General features: G+C 37.5%; 1 protein-coding gene across 2 annotated transcripts in view; it reads left to right on the plus strand.

Moving 5' to 3' along the window:
* Positions 1 to 17936, plus strand: part of LOC104146423 (neural-cadherin) — a 71384-nt gene that overhangs the window by 42335 nt on the left and 11113 nt on the right. For both annotated transcript variants that reach the window (XM_068956146.1, XM_068956145.1), the window contains exons 19-29: positions 1463 to 1556; positions 2733 to 2917; positions 3137 to 3366; positions 5935 to 6212; positions 7668 to 7882; positions 8935 to 9062; positions 9677 to 9804; positions 13680 to 13803; positions 14807 to 14987; positions 15855 to 16021; positions 16825 to 17089. In XM_068956146.1, coding sequence (XP_068812247.1) covers positions 1463 to 1556; positions 2733 to 2917; positions 3137 to 3366; positions 5935 to 6212; positions 7668 to 7882; positions 8935 to 9062; positions 9677 to 9804; positions 13680 to 13803; positions 14807 to 14987; positions 15855 to 16021; positions 16825 to 17089 — 1995 coding nt within the window. The remainder of the gene's footprint in view (positions 1 to 1462; positions 1557 to 2732; positions 2918 to 3136; positions 3367 to 5934; positions 6213 to 7667; positions 7883 to 8934; positions 9063 to 9676; positions 9805 to 13679; positions 13804 to 14806; positions 14988 to 15854; positions 16022 to 16824; positions 17090 to 17936) is intronic.

Below are 17936 nucleotides of genomic sequence, written 5' to 3' on the forward strand. Positions count from 1 at the left end.
TGTTTTTTCACCTACTCAGAGGTTTGTTTGTGTGCACAGGATGCAAAAAGTATCTATCACTGAGAGGTCAAGAAATGAGAATGGCTGAGCTGAAGCAACTTAGATTCATAGATGAGCCTTACCCATACCTTGTAGACCAGTCCCACCTCCACTGTGACAGCCACTGTGTGGTTGAGGTGGATATAGATCTTGGAAAAGGAGGCCTTCTGCTGGAAAGAAAAAAAAAAAAAAAGAAAGCTGGGTCAGTTCTTTGTTAAGACGAGATGTAAAGACGAATCTTCAGGATGCAGTAAACAACTGCTTTCTAGAACAGGTAGATCAGGTAGTTGTAGAACTGACAAAAAAGATGCTATTGTGGATATTTTCTTGAGTGGTGCACAGAATCTAGTTCCAAAACATTAATTAGGAGAACTGTTCTGTGCTGTGAGGTTTAACATTGCAGTGGGAGAGAGCAAGCCAAATGAATCCGCCAAGTGAATGTTTAACGTTTTCTCATTAGAATGCCTTAACAAAGCAAAACAATATTTTCTAACATTTGTCTTGACCTTCTGTTACCGTGTTTTTGGCTGAAACTGCTCTAAAACTTTACCTAAATTAAAACTAATCCTGGTGTCCCTTGTGTGCTTTATTAAGCATTTCCCCGAGTATAGCCAAGTCTAGTTGGAATAGAATAACCCAGATATTACAATGTTAGAATTTCTGATAAGTATTTAGAAGAGAAAATTAAGCTACAGAAGATATTTTTGCAATTAATTATTTTTGCTGAATTCAGTAGGCCTAAATTAGAAATAGATGTGACCAGATTCTACCATAGAAATCAGAGAATTAAGTTTTTAGGGTGGATTGGCTCCATGTTTGAACTTAAATCTTGTGTGTTGGTGGATCTTGGCTGTGGAGTTCAGAGGTCACCTTCCTTGGAGTCATTCTTTATAGGCTGCTGCTTTTGCTGTTTTAGAACAGCTGGATGGAGGTTCTGCTTTTATGACACCCCGCAGGAGCCTGAAAAAAGTACTGAAAACTGGCACAGAATAGTGGCTTCTTTTCCATGTCCTGTTCTCTGCCCTGTCCTTTTCTCACAACTGCACCCCAGAAGATGTGCTTCCTTTTTTGCTGACTTCCACTGGTACATAGTGTAAAAGACCACAGTAGTGGAATATTTGGGATTTTAACTAGCCTGAGAATTTTATGAAGAGTTGTAGTCGTGTGTCATTTTATTGTTGTTTTGGGTTGTTTTTGGTTTTAATTCCTTCGTGTGACATCCACAGGTCACTCACCTGTCCAGGGGAATGTGTAGCAGAAATCACACGACAGGCCATGTGTTATTTTAAGAAACGTGGATCATAACCATCACCAAATCAAGCAGCAATTTGAAAATGCTAAACTCAGTAATGAATGCAGTGGAATTTAAAGCCCACTGAAAAGCAAAAATTAAATGCAGATTTATTACAATTTATTTCAACAGGGAAATGGTCAACAGCAGTGCTTGGGGAAGTGTTTGCACCAGATCAGGATGACTGGGACAATAAAACATTTCTCTCTGAAGGAAAACTGCTCAAGTGAGGCTTATATTTTTGTCAAAATGAGTAATATTTATGCTTCTTTAATTATTTTATTCACTATGCATTTCTCTGTGTTGAGAGTGTTCTTAAAGCCACTTAAGGAATTTACCTGCTGAATACTCTTCTTTTTTTTAACTTGGGTAACCAAGTTCTAACACATGAATTTTTTTTTTCTTTTTGGAGAGTGCAGAGTCATGCTGTGACTTTGATTTTTAATTAGATCTTCTCGTTAATTCGTTTAAGCATGTGCTTTCTGTAAGACCTAGTTTAAGAATAGGTTGTTTTTTTAATGCGTCTGCCCAAATGTTAGAGTTGGTGGAGTACAAATAACACGTTTAAAAGGGAGTCATTTCATCACACATGGAAGTGAGTTTGGTGATCTTCATTGATGGCTAAATTTAAAATTGCATGGGCAGTCATAACTCTTAACTTAGTAGGGTTATTTCTATTCACAGAAATACTAAGTTAGATCCTTCACTTCTACTAGTATGTTATTTATCCATATCATAAAGTACGATGGCATATAGTATAATTATATACTGTCCTGAAATAAAGAAGAAGGTTCTATAGAAAATGAATGTGAGGTTTTCTCTCCAGTCTGAAGAATGAAAGTTTTAAAGCCTTATCTAGATCAAAACTAAAGACTGAGTTTCTGTCTGTCAGCAGCCACTGGGCCTGTTTTCCATTTTAAGAAGTTACTGTTCCATAATAACGGTCATGGAATATTTCTAGAATTATTAATTACTGTCCCTTTGTGTTGGCACATGCAAGTGATACCAAAGCTTTCATACAGGACTTTTCCTGTTCTAAATGGATAGATGAAAATCTGGAAAGACTTAATTTTGTTTTTATCACTTTCTATTACTTACTGTGCGTGATCACTACACTGAACCCCAAGGTTACACTGCCTCCGATGGACTGTTTGGTTTTTTTCAGGAGTGGGAAGGTCTAGGGATTTGGAAGTTACAAAAACATCTTCTTATAAGCTCTGCAGATTGCCATTTCGCAATTAAGGTGTTTTTAGTCCGTTTCTGAGGTTATTTGCTAATGTTCATCAGCATTGATCCTAGAATCATCATAGTAACCTTTTAGGCCTTCTGAATTATGTGAACCAATAGAGAATGTTTTCAGTTTTGATTTATTAAGCTTCCCTAATTGAAAGTTTATGTCTAGATATTTCAGATTAAATCAGAGGACTGGTTCTCTGATGATGGTGGATAATGCTCCCCAAGGAACGTACAACTTAAAAGTTAGAGTTTCTGATGGAGTTTGGCCTGATGTTATATCTACAGTACAAATCTATGTCCAAGAGCTGGAAAATGAAGCCATACAAAATTCAGCCACTGTGCGTCTAGCAGGTTAGTTTTATTTGCGAGGTGAGAGTTAGATCAGCTGCTGCTGTATTTAAATAATTATGTGATTTTAGGTGTTACTGGTGATTCTTTGATTTAAGTATCGTTGTAAGGGGTATGCACTTTCCAGTATGTTTCCATGTTGTTAAGTAAGAAGTAAGTTGAGGGACTAACCTGTGGTCTCCCAGTATTTCATGTTTATGTATTTATGAATCTCAAACTCAGATGTCACAGCAGAGGAGTTCATAAGGAGAGATGAATATGGCAGAAACAGACACGACAAATTCAAGGAATTACTAGCAAAAATATTTTCAACTCAGCTTAGCGATATCACTGTCTTCAGTGTGTTGAACATTGGTGGAAAACAGACAGATATAAGATTTTCCGTCACTGATGGCTCTGCGTATTACAGACCAGAGAAACTGCATGCTGAGATGGCAGCATTTCAAAATGAGGTATGTGCCCTGGTGTTTTCATGCAATCTTGGTATTTGATCCCAAACACCAAACAAACCTTGGTGGAAGAGCATGCTAGATCTACAAATAACTTTTTTGCTTCACTTAATACTTGTTTCACAAATGTTTTTGTCCTTCTCTTTAGTCCCATACGTACAGTTATTATGAAGTTGTGTTAATTTCTGTTTCAATAGGTGTGACTGCTTTTTAGTTGCAGAAAGATGATCCTCCCTTTTCAGATCGTGGTACAGTCACCTGTGTTTTCCTGAGTCAGTGTCTCATTGTGCAATTTATCTGATTTTGAGTATGAAATCAGAAGCATCCCTAGAAGCCAAAGTGCTACTGTAATGCAGAGAATGCCTTGAAAATGACAGCTTTTCAGACATTGCAGATGCTGATAGAAATGTCCAAATCATCAACCTGTCATTAGACATTTATATTATAGTAGAGGCTTGATGTCACCCAGACTGAAATTCTACTGTGCACAGAAACTACAGTCCTTCGAAAAGAATCCTTCTGAAAGGAGTATGCAGTTCAGAAGATGAGATACAGCAGATGAGCGAGATGGAGACAACTAGTTCCATTAGGTCAACTCTAAATATGATGTGACCTCCCCCTTTTATCTGTTTTAGGGGAAAAATAGTTTTTGCATGTAAGATGTTTTTTATCTCCTGATGACCTAACTGTCCTGTTCTCTTACCACATCCTGCATGCCTTCTAATTCTGTTACTCAGACTCCATCCTTCTTGGCCACGCTCTTGTACAATTTTTTGCAGTCCTCCAGATTCTAGCTTTTGCTGAAGTCTTGCAGATGCAGTGATTAAGCATGTGCTGCTGAGCAAGTTTTGTGCCTGTTTGGCACATGGGTATGTATTTGGCATATTTGTATGTAATACGTGATACATCTTACGGAGGACATTTCCTGAGCAGAGAACAGCGCTTTCTGTTTGTGTAAATATCGTAGCATCTGCATGGTTCTGGGAACCAAACAGAATGTCTTAAAATAGAATATCTTAATTTGCCACCTGCGCAATTGCTGTCAGACAGCAAAATACATGTTTTTTCTTGTATCTTAAATAGTTGTGTGGATTATTAGAAGCTTCAGAATGACCCAAGTTGGAAATATCAGAGGCAGCTGCTATTCATGTAGCATAACTGCAGCTTCTTATGCATATTTATAGAATTTTTACAACAATAATACAGAAAATTGCAAAGATTTCAAATATTCTGTGTCATAAAATATGGCTGGTGAATTCATCAAAGTGGTAACAAGGGGATTGGTCCACATATTTTAATGAAAAAATGTTTATATTAATTATATATCACCTTTCAATATTTAATGAATAGTTCTGGTGAGTAATCACCAATAGTCTACAGAAAACCCATCACAGCCAGAGAACTTCTCCAGTAGTTTTTGTACATGTGTTTAAATATAGCAAATAAGTAATTAGCACTGGAATTATTCATTGAATTGCTGAATAAATAATATTTTTATTAACCTCCTTGGTGAATGGCTTTAGCACAACCATTTTCCATTAGCAGCAAAAATAACCCATCCTAATATCATAAAGGAGTCAAGATTGTTTATATACACTATGTTTTTTCTATAACAGTACTACATAGCTGTCTAAATGTGCAAGATAGACTCCCTGCTAATTGATATAGATGCGGACAGTAAACTCAGACTGCATTGGCAGGATATATCATGTCATTATACAGTAGGTTTTTATGCCTTTGGGACTTTGTTTCTCCGTATATGTTAGAATATTTGAGGACATCCTGACAGTTGGTTATAAAAGTCAAAGTTCTTAGAGCGGTGGATTGAATTGAAAGCATAAGTAAAATGAGAAGATAAAGAACATTAGTATTTATGTATTTTGTCCTTTCCAAAGCTTATTTTTAAAATATTTATCTTACATTGTACATTGGAAAAAAGATATTAAATACATCAGTAATAATGAGAGTCTAAATCTGATCTCACGTTGCTAGTTTTACATTGATATATCTCTGTTGCCCATGATTTACTTTTGACTTACACGACTGTGAGAGTAGTGAGTCCTCTTGTATTATGGTTTGGGCACTGAATACAATATTCAGTGTGTTTGAACCATCAGACCATCACAGAAGTTATGAAGTAATACCTGGATGTAACTGATGAGGAAGAATTTGTGTCCTGGCTTGAGCCAAATCATGCCTGTTGCTATCAAAAAGTGCAGAGAAGTGTGACTTAGACCACACAGCTCACAAGGTGGAATATTACTGCTGTCAGAGCTTTGATCCTTAGAAATAGTGGTAGTAGGCCAGTATAGATTTAGCACGTTCACTATAAATCAGGTCAATGATTAAGTTTTGGGAAATATTGCTACTGTAAATTTTTAAAAATATTTCCTGGATTTGTTAATTCATTGTGCTTGCACTTAGCTTGTCAGAGATGTTACTGACTAATATTCAAGAAGCTAAAGCATTCTATTAAGTTTACGATGGCTTAGATTTTTCAGAAATGAAGGAGTAAATAAAAGCATTCGTTAGGAAAAGGTTGGTGATTTGTTAAACTGTATTTCTTCTTAGATCCAATCAGCTTTACAAGTGAACGTTTCACAGATCGATGTAGACGAATGTAGGAGGGCAAATTGTAGCAACGGCAACAGTTGTACAAACTACTTCACAGTGAGTGACATCCCAACAGTGATGGATACTGGAAGTGTGTCATTTGTCTCTGTAACAACCACCATCAATACAGTCTGCACCTGTCCAGCTAGGGACCGAGTTCATCAGTCTTGTGCCTCTTACCCTCGAAGCCCTTGTCTCAATGGTGGGAGGTGTATTGACACTTTGAGTGGTTACAGGTGAGGAAACTTGTAATACAGCTTCTCTTACTTTATCTTTCTTTTGATTTTAAAATGTCAAGTGTAGCTAACAAGATTCTGGTCTAGAAAAAGTGATGAATGCACTTCTGACCGAAGGAGAAGCAAAAAGCCCACAGGGGTACTGGAGCATAAACTTAATGACAAAAATGTCAAGGGCCGAATGATAGTGCTCCAGTCCTGAAGCCAGTGGGGATTGTGCACGAGTAAGAATTAAAACGTGGGAATCCACATGAAAATACCTACTATTTTTGTAGTTTTCTCTCTGTGTTATTCCCACTACCTGGTATATATACTCTTATACCCTCCTACACAGTTATAATGATTTCATGTAGTATATGAAAGTTCCATTGCCAAGAAAACCTTCTTTCATGGTTTCATCATGTCATCAAGCCAGGTCACCATTACAGGAGTTGAAAATATTTGCAGTGAGATCTTTTAAAACTGAGATTGGGAAGCCAAGGATGTTGATTACTGGATAGGGAGCCTTTTATTTTGGATATGGCTAACATCCAGCTTGAGGAAATAATAACAGAGAATTGACACTATCTGACACTTATTCATTTGAATAAGTTGGTGGTTTTATGTCTATATCTAGGTTGACCAGTATCTTTGTAACAGCATTCACCAAAATAAATCAAATGTCTTTTTGGTGGGGTTAGCTGCGAGGTCAGAGAGTTGACTTGATGTAGGAACCATGCTGTTCTTTCAGCCCTGGACTACAGTCTTTCAGGGAGAGATTTGGGAAGATGTAAAATTTGGAAAAGCAACAGTATGGTTTTCCCAGGCTCTGAAAAAACATGGCATTGACATGATTGAGATCTGTCATCTTTAAGAGCGCTTAATTCAGTATAAAAGAATGGGAAATGTGCTCTATTTTGATTCCTCTTCCCAAAGAGTAACAGTAAAGGGGAATGCCAATAGCAGTAATGCTAGGGTGGGAACGTGAAACGTTGTTTAAACCATGGATATAGGGAAGTTAGACAATATTAGATAGGAAACTTACTTTACTGTAACATCAGTTGACATGCAACAATATTTCTTTAGTTAAATTATACTGATTTATTCTAGCTGAGAATTTACCTCCCTGAGTTTTCTCTGTAATAAATTGACCAAGCAGTGTTTAATGTTCCATCTTACTTACCTAGTAAAATATTTCTTTGTTCCTTTTGTTGTATGATTTTGAGTATTCTCTCTCAATAACATGGTCTCAAAATACTTTTTTGCAGCAGATAGCATGGTGGATAGATATGCTTTATACTCATAAAAATATTTTAATAATTAATGCACCCCTGTGTACATGGACCCCAACTGCAATGTTCACTGTTTCGCTGCTATTTTTTAGTGTGATTTAAGCGCTAGTTTTGTTGCATGTAGAACCAAAGAAAAATTGAATATGAGAGTATTTTTGACTTTGTCTTGTGTCCTCTCTTTCAGATGTCTTTGCCCTGCTTCGTTTCATGGACCAGACTGCCAGCAGACTAAGCATAGTTTCCATGGAAATGGTTATGCATGGTTTCATCCCATCAGGCCATGTTTTGAGAGCTCACTCTCTCTTGAGTTTATTACGGGAGTTGCAGATGGACTTTTACTATATAGTGGTCCTTTATCAAATCCAGAACCCGGGAGTACAGAAAACTTCATTGCAATAGGTACTTCTGCAAAAGCATGTGAGAAAATTAAATGTCTTTTGGGAATGGGTGTCGTATGAACAGTGTAGTAGTTAAAGTGTGAATTCTCTTTTTCTATCTTATGAGATAGTTTATTTATGAGAAAATTTATCTTCTGAGTTGAAAGTGTTGGAAAATATTTTGAAACATGCTCTAATAGGTCATTTTGCTTTGATGTATTATATTTTTATAGCCTGATTTAAGTCCATCAAAGAGCTGTAGAAATCAAGGTGAAAACAGAGCAGCCAAATTTATATATAGGGAAAAAAAATCCCACTAGGATCCCACTGCTGCTATATAGGAATGTAGGTAATTTGAAGATGAGTGTTACATGATCAGCGCGGTCTTAGTCGTATGTCATTCTTATCTAGTTTGGTGAGCAAAGAAATCCACTTAAACTGCTTTCAGTCTTGGGGCATTTTTGCACTTTTCTTTCAAAATAGGCAGTGATTTGATGGATTGGTCCAGTTCCCATGCACCATTGTAGGAAAATTTATGCAGAAATAGAACTCGTTGCTTTAAGTTGACACATATTTAGAAGACTTGCTTACTGCTGCGTATTTTTTGTTATTTAGTATACAAGATGCATGGTGTGGTTGGTTTTTTATATTTTCCTAATTATTTGAAAAATTATGTTGTTGGGTGTTGTTAATCATTAACTTCATTTTTGCTTTGTTTTGCAGTTGCTTGTGGGTTTAGGTAGGAGTTGGGAGGGTATAAAATCTGTATGTATTAGTTTTATTTTAGAGCATTATAAGGTACAAATTGCTTATCAGGAATTAGTTCTAGTGCTTTATTCTTGACAAAGAAGTGGCACAATCTAAAGTATAAAAATCAATACTATATTGAGTGAGAATTCCTGCCTAACAGAGTTCATAGAATATACTTCCAGCATTTCTGTACTGAACACTGCTTTGTGTGATTAGTAATAGCCATTAAATCAGTACAATCGCTAACTATGCTAACTATGCTAAAATATCCAGAATGGAAAGATATTTGCAGGTGGATTCAATTTGTTTTTCTTATTGTGTTAGAACTCTCCAGTGGTGTTCCTGTGCTGAAGATGAGCCATGGCTCAGGTTCAGTGATGCTGCAGTTACCAAGTCACTTGAATGTAACAGACAAAAAATGGCATAAGTTAGAAGTCAGAACCAGTGATCAGGTCAGTTCTTTGATTTTCCACATCAGAATATTGATATTTGCATAGCACTTGCCTATGCGGAAACAGAAATGTAGAAAACTGAGCCTGGGCAGTTATATATGTTAGTCTAACTGTGCCCATAGAATCAATGAAAAGTGTTTATTTTGGGAAGACTGCACTGCCGGCTCTAAATCCACCTATGTTGTAATCTTTTATATTTTGGGATCAGAGGGTTGGTTTGTTTGGGTTTTTTTTGGATTTTTTTTTTTTTAAAGTTCTGCAGCACATATGGAAGGTGCATACAGGGTTAGCTGTAATTTGCACACTCAGTGTATATACGTTTGAAGACTAAAAATCTATGCACATAAAGCAGATAATTATTTATTTGCAAATACAGTTACCTGTTTTGTGAATGTGGTTAAAATACTCAGAAATATAAATTAAATTCTGAGGTAAGTGCCTTTTCCTTTTTTGTAAAATGGGTCTGTTTTGGCTTTACCATTTGTTGCAAGGTGGAAAACAGAACAGAAAAAAAAATACTTTTTATGTAAAGAGAAAAAAGGTGATATTATATTTAAGAAGTTTATTGAATTATACTGAAATTCTTAATTCAGTAATCCTATGTTTTGATACAGGATGTTCGATTCACTTTGGATCACTGCAGTGCAGCTGCTGTTTCAGAGAGGGAAGGAGTAGGTAAATGGCTGTCTACTGAAGATCGTACAAATTGTGAAGTCTTTGGGTCTGTTCCACGAAGAACAAGGTAACAGCACATTTCTGGAGATTCACTGAAAAATAGTTTAGTCTAAGGCTTTTGAACACTTTTTTTTAAATCAAATTGAAGCAAAGTTATTAATGACTAGGAGTATTTGTTTTTGACTTTTCTGGGTGAAGACCTGACCTTAAAGTACTAAACAAATTTTAAGGAACCAGTCTTCTTCCAAGTAGTGTTGTGAAACTGTGGCAACTGCAGAACACTATGTGGCTAATAGTGGAGCTCTTGTGGGTAAGATGTATCTTCTTTGACCCGCAGGACTTTTCTCCTCTTACTTTATGTGTTAAGTGACTATAAATGTGCTCTTGAACACCTCACAAAATTAGGCCAGTTGACTTTTTAAGGGCAATAACTCTGAATGCTCGAGCAATCTTACAGTCTCATTCCTATAAATCTGAGGTCTCCTACAGACAAATTTTGGCAAACGTGTTAAGGCGAATAAGATATCGGTGTCTCCAGTTGATTAAAACGATTACTGGCTTCATAGCAGAGTCAGAGGAGGTGCACATGTACCCATACCTCAGTTGTGCACTTCACAGCCTGGTTTATAGTGTAAACTACTGATTAAAGTGGGCTGGTGCTGATATTCTTGGGTATGAGCTGCTGTGGCTCATTATGAACCGTAGAATCCACCCATGTTTGTTTTCCAGCCAAGTGACAGGGCCAAGGTGCAATAAGTTCTGTGATCTTGCGCTGGTGGCTTATCCTCAGTTAAAGCTGAAAAAAGTGGTTAGAAAACTGTATTTAGAAAGCAGTTATCACAGTTGAAGGAAAAAGGTGTTTTGAGTTGCATTCTGCAAGGGTATCAGTATCCTTTTCATTAATGACTGGGTAATGCTTTTTATACTTGCTGATGGCACCAGGCTGGGAGAAGTGACCAGAATGTTGGAGGGCACGGCTTAGAATAAAAAATGATCTTAACAAACTGAAAATATGACCTGAAAACATACTCTGCTTTTCCACTAAGGCATGGGCAACATATTGCATGTAGGCAGGAATAACCAGCCTCACAAAAGCAGAGAAGGAATGACTGCCTAAGTACCAGTAAAAGATCTGGAGGACAGTCACAGTGTCACGTTAATATAAAAAAGGGAAGCAGTATATAGTAATACCTTAACACACATAAGCCCTTAAGAAATCAAAAGTAATGCTTATGCTTGTTTAGCATTGTTAGGCCTCAGTTGTAGTTCTGGGTCCAGTTTCATGCACCACAACGCAGGATAGGTATGGACTGACAGGTGAGTCCGGGGAAGAACAACTGTAATCAGCTGTTTTCAGAATATGACCTATCAAGAATGAAGGAACTGAGGTTACATAACCAAAAGAAGGGAAGACTGAGGATGGAAACAGTAAGTCTTAATGTATGTTAAAAAACACTACAAACAGGATTTAGAAAATCTCTGCTGTATATTCTTGATGTATAGGAGAAGAAGCAGTGGCCTTCAGTTATAGTACAGAAGGTTCAGGTTATATTTTAGGGAAAACTGGGTACTGATGAAGGTACTTGAGGTACTTGAGCACTGGAATAGATTATCTGTGGAGACTATAATGTTTCTTTTATTTATTTCACCCTCCAAATCCCCCCTAAAGGCAAAGATACACTTAAGTACAGATGGTGATTTTTAAATATGCATATGTACAACACTTCTCAAGGAACTTCCAACTACTTGTAAATAACATTCCTTTTTCCTCTGAACGCTAGTCTATTTGCACGTTCATGCTGGTGGGGGGGCATTCTAAGCTGGTATTGAACCCGTTCTCTGAGGGAAGACCTTTGAGTTGAAGAAGAACTGCACATCATCTCTACCTGTGTTGTGCCATGTGTGTGTGATGGCATACTGTTTAACAAAGGTATGAAGGTAGGGTGCCAGATGACAGCTCAACAGATCTCTGAATGGGAGGAATCCTTAATGATGGCGCAGAAGTTGACTGAGCTCTAATGGATTAATGTGCCTGACTACCATGTTAGCTACCACATAACAAGTCCTGATAGTCTGCTCTCCGCTAGGGGTGTCTGTGTCAAGATATTTGTATCTTGGACACCTTTGCTGCTAAGTTGAAGACAAAAATGTCTTCCTAAATTGTTATATCCTATAGAATTTGAAACACAAAGATTGCTGGGAGGGATGACTTTGTTCTAGAAGTATGGGATTTTGAGAACAAGGGATTCTAGAAAAAAGAGGTGGGGTACAGCTCACCTAACTTTTGCTGCCTTCGTTATAAGTGTCTATCTCTGAGGCAGTAGGACTAGCCTCTCTTTATAGTTAATAGGAAGGCTGTTCCAAGGAGCAACTCATAAAACTTACTTTAGATGTCTACTTTAGGATAAGACAAACTGCTCTGTAGACACCAGTGACTAGAGTATGTCGATCTCCATTCACTGTAAAATCAGCCTAGGGTTACTAGCTCATTTGTAGCTGTTAACATCTGCAGTGCATGCATTTAGTCAGATAAATTTCATATAAATTGTCCTCTTCCTAGTTTATCTGCTGTTTTAATTAAAACTCAGAAATCCCTGTGGGTAGACACCTGAATAAGTCAAATGCACTCTTATTCCCAGTGAAGGTGGTATAAGTTAGTTCAGTCACTGGAGTCTGAATATCATCTATTATTCTGATAGCAGTGCTAGCTACTGAGGGTGCAGCGTTCAAGGAGATGGAAGAAAGAGCAAGTTAAGTTGCGTTCAAAAAGCTGACTTGTGAGAGAGGTTAATACTAACTTAAGATCCCACTGTGGAATGAAATCTCCCAAAGTGGAGGAAAAAGCCACACCAAGCCCCTGAGAAACCTGAGTGTAAAGTGGTGAGTAAATAAGGAATGTTTTTCAGTAGGAGAACAGAAGAAAGGAACAGCAGAACCAAGAGTTCCCTCCTTTTAAGCTGTGGGAAGCATTCAAACGTTAATGAGAGATATCCAGAGTAGAGAAGGACCAGAGCACGCTTGTCTACTTGTTTATTCAGATATATGCTATGAACTGCTTTCTATAATTAATAATATTAATAATTTCATTTTTCACTGGTGATGAACAGTTCTGCTATGGTCTTGCAACCATCCAGGTTCTTTTAGGTGCAATTTCGACCCTGATTCCTGAGATACTAGACATGGCCAAAAAAGTCACAACAGACTTCAGAGCACTCTAGATCCGCTAGACTGAACATTTTGAATGTATTTGATTCTCACCTAACAAAAGGTCCCAGTAGATGTGGTGATTTGAATTGGGATTATGCCTTGTCAGCAGTTGTGTGGCGCCCTCCAGGTCATAAAAAGAGCACTCAAGGAAGGGAAAAACAATACATGAAAACCAAAAATGAAAATTGGGTTGATAACTCGGACAAAAAGAAACTCTGAGAACTAAAGCAAATGGAATTCTTTGGCTTAGAGAGATGATTGGGAGAAGTTGCAGCGCCTGGATGTGTCACTGTTCCTTTTAGACTGCACTGAGCTACCCTTTAGGTGTCTGGCTTATAGCATATGAAAAATAGTCCTGGTTCTGTTATTTCTGCAGTATAAATGTGCACACAGACAAGCACTTGAAAATACGGTATCTAGAATATCGCAGCTGTTCCTGACTCGAACACACATAGACTTGAATTATAATCAAATAACTCACAATGTTAAACTCCCAGTAGACTTCAAAGCCACATTTAAAGCCCTTAATTTAAAGGGCTGAAATTTCTGTGCACTGACAGACTGTATTTCAGAGAAAGAAGTAGTTAAAATACTTGGGGGTTTTTATTCTTTCAGAAAGCCTTTATTCTTCGGAAGTGCAGTCTAGATGTTGTTTATCTTTCCTATTCTATAATGCCTATATTTGAAGGTAGAGTCACATTCTGATTATTATTATTATGAATATCATTTTCAAAGGTATCTAAATGCGAACCATGTTCTTCAGCTGGGTGGTGTAAAAGAATCATTACCATATTCCTACCCGCAGTTGCTGCACAGACATTTTCACGGTTGTTTGCGCAATTTCATCTTGGATACTCAGGTAAGAGAAGTGTAACATTAATAAATTTTCATATTAAATTTTTAGGAAACTTGTATGGCATCTGAAATGCATTCTATGATGACAGTTATATCTTGGTTCTGATCAGTAATGGCTTGATAGCACAAAGTAATGGGCACTATAGAGCCTCTGTTACTGTCAATGAATTGAGCTGTTGAGTCTGCATCATGGGATTCACACTAAACCTCTACAGATTGTTTTGTAATCATTTTGCTTGGCAATACTATGAAATCATAGAAATTGAGATATTCACCACCATCTGCAAAACAAAACACTGCAGTGTTTTACCTGCTCTTCTGTCTCCGGGCCTTGTGCTGGCTGGTATCTGTTTTGCTCACATGTCATGTCATCTTGTTTCACTGGCAAGGAAGAAAACGTTAGCAGCCAGTTATTCAGTTTTGCTTTAATAAGGTTCAAGCAGCCCAACTTTTTAATAGGCTTGCACATTGTGGCTACAAGTTAGGTACAGATAATTACTGCTTCCATTAACCCTATTCCATGCCCGTGTATGTCAATGTAAATTATAAGAAAATTCTGCTGAACCTTTCTCTTGCAATTAGAATAACTATCTTCAAAAGTTGTTTCTTACTGACAAAAAGATGTATTTGTGAGCTAAAAACTATACTTTTGCTTATACTCTACTTCATGCATGTGTCTTCTTCGCCCATTCAAGGAACCTCTGAATGGCAATTGTATAGCTGTTTACTTATGCTAGCTGTCTGCTTTGTTGTGAAATGCTAGGGTTTTTTTGCTTTCGTTGTCAGCTGAGTTGTTTCAAAGGCAAAATATAGTCTTGATATTTAATATTTAAAAACTAGACTTTAATAAAAATAATTTAAAATCGGACCGTCAAAAAGCAAAGTTAATATATTGAGAAATACAGATAAAGAACAAGCTGTTATGCAGTGTAGCTATTATTATTTATGAATAAAAGGTAAATGTTTCTTAAATTATGTCTTGCTGTCATACGATTTTTCTCTCGAAGGTGTACGACCTTCAGTCTCCTGCAGAGTCCCTGAATAGCTTCCCTGGCTGCACGCTTACGGATGGGAGCTGTGAGACCATGGGGTCGTCTTCCTGTGGTGTTCATGGGAGATGTCTTGGAGACTGGGGCTCATTTGCTTGTCATTGTTTGCCAGGTTACTATGGCTATCGATGTGATAGAGGTGAAGTCTCTGTTTTTCTGTTGCATTATTAATTGTTAGGCTGGTTCATTTTACAATACAGAAAACTTAAAATGTTTGCAGGTAACGATTGCTGAAATGGTTCCTAATATTTTAGTTGTTTAAGGCCATGTTTCAGTGTAATTTCTGGACATTTTAAACAATGTTTTGTTTTTAGTTCCCTTTGAGAAATAACTTTCTCCGTATCAGGTCATTTCTTCAGTACTGAAGACTAGGATGTTAAATGTTTAATTGGGAACTGGATGACAAAGGAATAGTGAACAGTTACACTTTCAGAAATATCTAATAATTGAAAACTTAAATGCATGCGTGCCAGTTTACTGTGCAGAATTAGAACAACGCAACTGGAATTCAAAATTGTTGCCTATTGTTATCTGAAAGAGACTCTGTTGGCCTAAGAGATCTATACTTTTGATACAGTAGGATCCTTCCTTGCTGTCTCTTAAAGGGCCAAAGTGTGCAGCAAAATGACAACTATAAAATCTCAGATTTTGAAAGCTGGTTATGGTGCTTAATGTTTGGTCTGCAGTCTCTTCTCTTGTCATGGTCAGAGCCGCTTCTTTCCTGCTGTCATCCTGTGTGAGCATTGTAAGGAGGAATATTAGCAGGATCAAGTCAGGAGGGGGATGACCTGTTTATGAAAAAAGATGAAACAGGAGAGTGACTGGAGGAGTTGTGGGGAGACATAAAAGCACATGTCCCCAAAGACAAATTGTATGTCATGGGTCCATGCTGTGGACAGTCATTTCTTTTACATGCAACTATTTGGTTACAAAAACAATGGAAATAAATAGTAACACTTCCCTCTCCCTACAAAATGATGTAAAGGTTTTTATCCTCTCTTTTTAGTTGCCAAAGAATATACATTTGGACCAGGAAGTCATATTCGCTATCAGCTTCCTGTCAGTATGCCTGCCCGTAGGACACTGTTAGAAGCCATGATTAGGACACGGCAGCCTGACAGTGTCATCATGAGCATGTCCTCTCGAAATAAGGATGAACACATCACCCTGCAGGTGAGCAAGACATCCCAGAGAGTATTAGCGTAAAGTTAAATCAATCCCAACCAATGCTTAACCAAGGGAACCGTAAGCCTAACAGTTGAAAATAAAACCAAGACCCTCATGCCAGGCACAAAATCCCTGGAATCAGAGTTCCTTTATCTGCACCTAGGGCTCTAATGCTTCACTTGCGACACTGATTGCACAACCATGGAATCCTGTTTGTTGCCCATTGCAGTGAAGTATCCGATTTGCCATACAGAACAACATGAGTGCTCCGTCTGCTCTGGTATCCAATTTAGCGATGGCCAGCAATGGCTGATTCTACGTAGTTCAGACCCTGCCAAGAAAGATGCCTGTAGCAGTTTTAACGATGTAGGCCTACGAAAGTTGCATTCTCTTCGTTTTATAGATATGATTGTATGGGTCACCTCCTGTGCTAAGTTGGTCTGAGCTGTCAATATAGAGGTGATACACCAGATTCGGAATCACTTGAATCCCATAAATTTGTCTAAGAGACTTGTGGTGTAATCAGAGAAACCAGGTAAAATTGCTCAGAATTAATTACATGCTACCACTGGTATACTGCTACCATTCTTTAGGTTGCCTAGTTCAGTAGCACTTCAGGTATCTTTCGTAGTATACTGCAGTCATTTTTTGTATGTGCAGTGTAAACATACACTGAATTTAAATAAATATTTTATTTAATGTTAAACATTACGTAAAAGTTTTGGTTCAAGTAACATGACCAGTCGATAGAAAATACTAGGTGATGACTTTTTCTTTTCTTTCTTACTACTCTGTTAATTATCCACAAGGTGGTTCAGGGATTCTTAATGGTCTCATATAATCTGGGTGATGGAGACTATTCTGTAAGCCTTCCCTCCTACAACATTGATAATGGTGAATGGCATCATATCACACTGGAGAGAATTGGAAATGAATTTACTCTTCGCCTTTATGAAGGAGGTGGGAAGAGGGAAATTCTGAGAGCAGGAGGAGTATACAAAGAGATTGTGATTGACCCTAGCAGCTTGATCCTTGGAAACACCTATCCATTCGATCAAAATCAGAGTTTTCAAGGTGAGGAATTCTTGATCTCACTGTTCAGAATGTAGACCTAGAAAAAGGAAGGTTTACTGGAACTACGTGTGCATATTGTGATCCTGTTGTATAGAGCCCAAATTAAATGGAACTTCTGCAAGACACTTGGCAAGAGGGACAGATCTATCATTCTGCTCAGGAAGAAGGTACAGCAGGGAATTATGTGTGAATACTGTTAGCTGCTGGACTTAGAACAAAGATGGTAATCTCTCCACACCACTGTTATAAAGGATCCATGAGCTTCTCCCAGATGGAGTGTGGATGACTTATTGCATTAGATAGGCAGAACTGGTTCATGTCCAGTCCATTCTTCAGCTGTCCTTTCTTACCACATAGAACTGTCCCTACACTGAAAAGAGTACTTCCATTTTGTACTTGCATTGCATAGCACAGAACAAACTTATCTTCATGCACTTTGGATTATTGGATTTTACAGTCACTCACTTGAAGCATCCTAATTGTAACTAAAGTTAGAAATGGTTTATTGAAGTAGAGCTAACAATTTAAATTTTGAGCAACTGAGTGGACAAACTCACAACGTCAGTTAAAAAACAAATCAGTTTTAGCCTGGAAAAATAGCATAACACCATTATAAGAGGAGGAATTAGAGAAATATAAGGCTAAGACACTCAAAACAGCTTTATTCTGTCCTCAGGTAGCAGCTCACCCTCCATCTAAAATCATAATAAGATTACTGCACTATATGCAGCATATTTTCTGTATCAACAGTGCACACACACCATTACCCTGTTAAATGTGTGTAGTATCTGTGTATCAGTTCCCTCTCACGGCTTTCATATCTTTAAACAGATTCTAATAAATCTGT

Source organism: Struthio camelus, chromosome 10, assembly GCF_040807025.1.
Source record: "Struthio camelus isolate bStrCam1 chromosome 10, bStrCam1.hap1, whole genome shotgun sequence".
In the NCBI taxonomy this organism is placed as follows: Eukaryota; Metazoa; Chordata; class Aves; order Struthioniformes; family Struthionidae; genus Struthio; species Struthio camelus.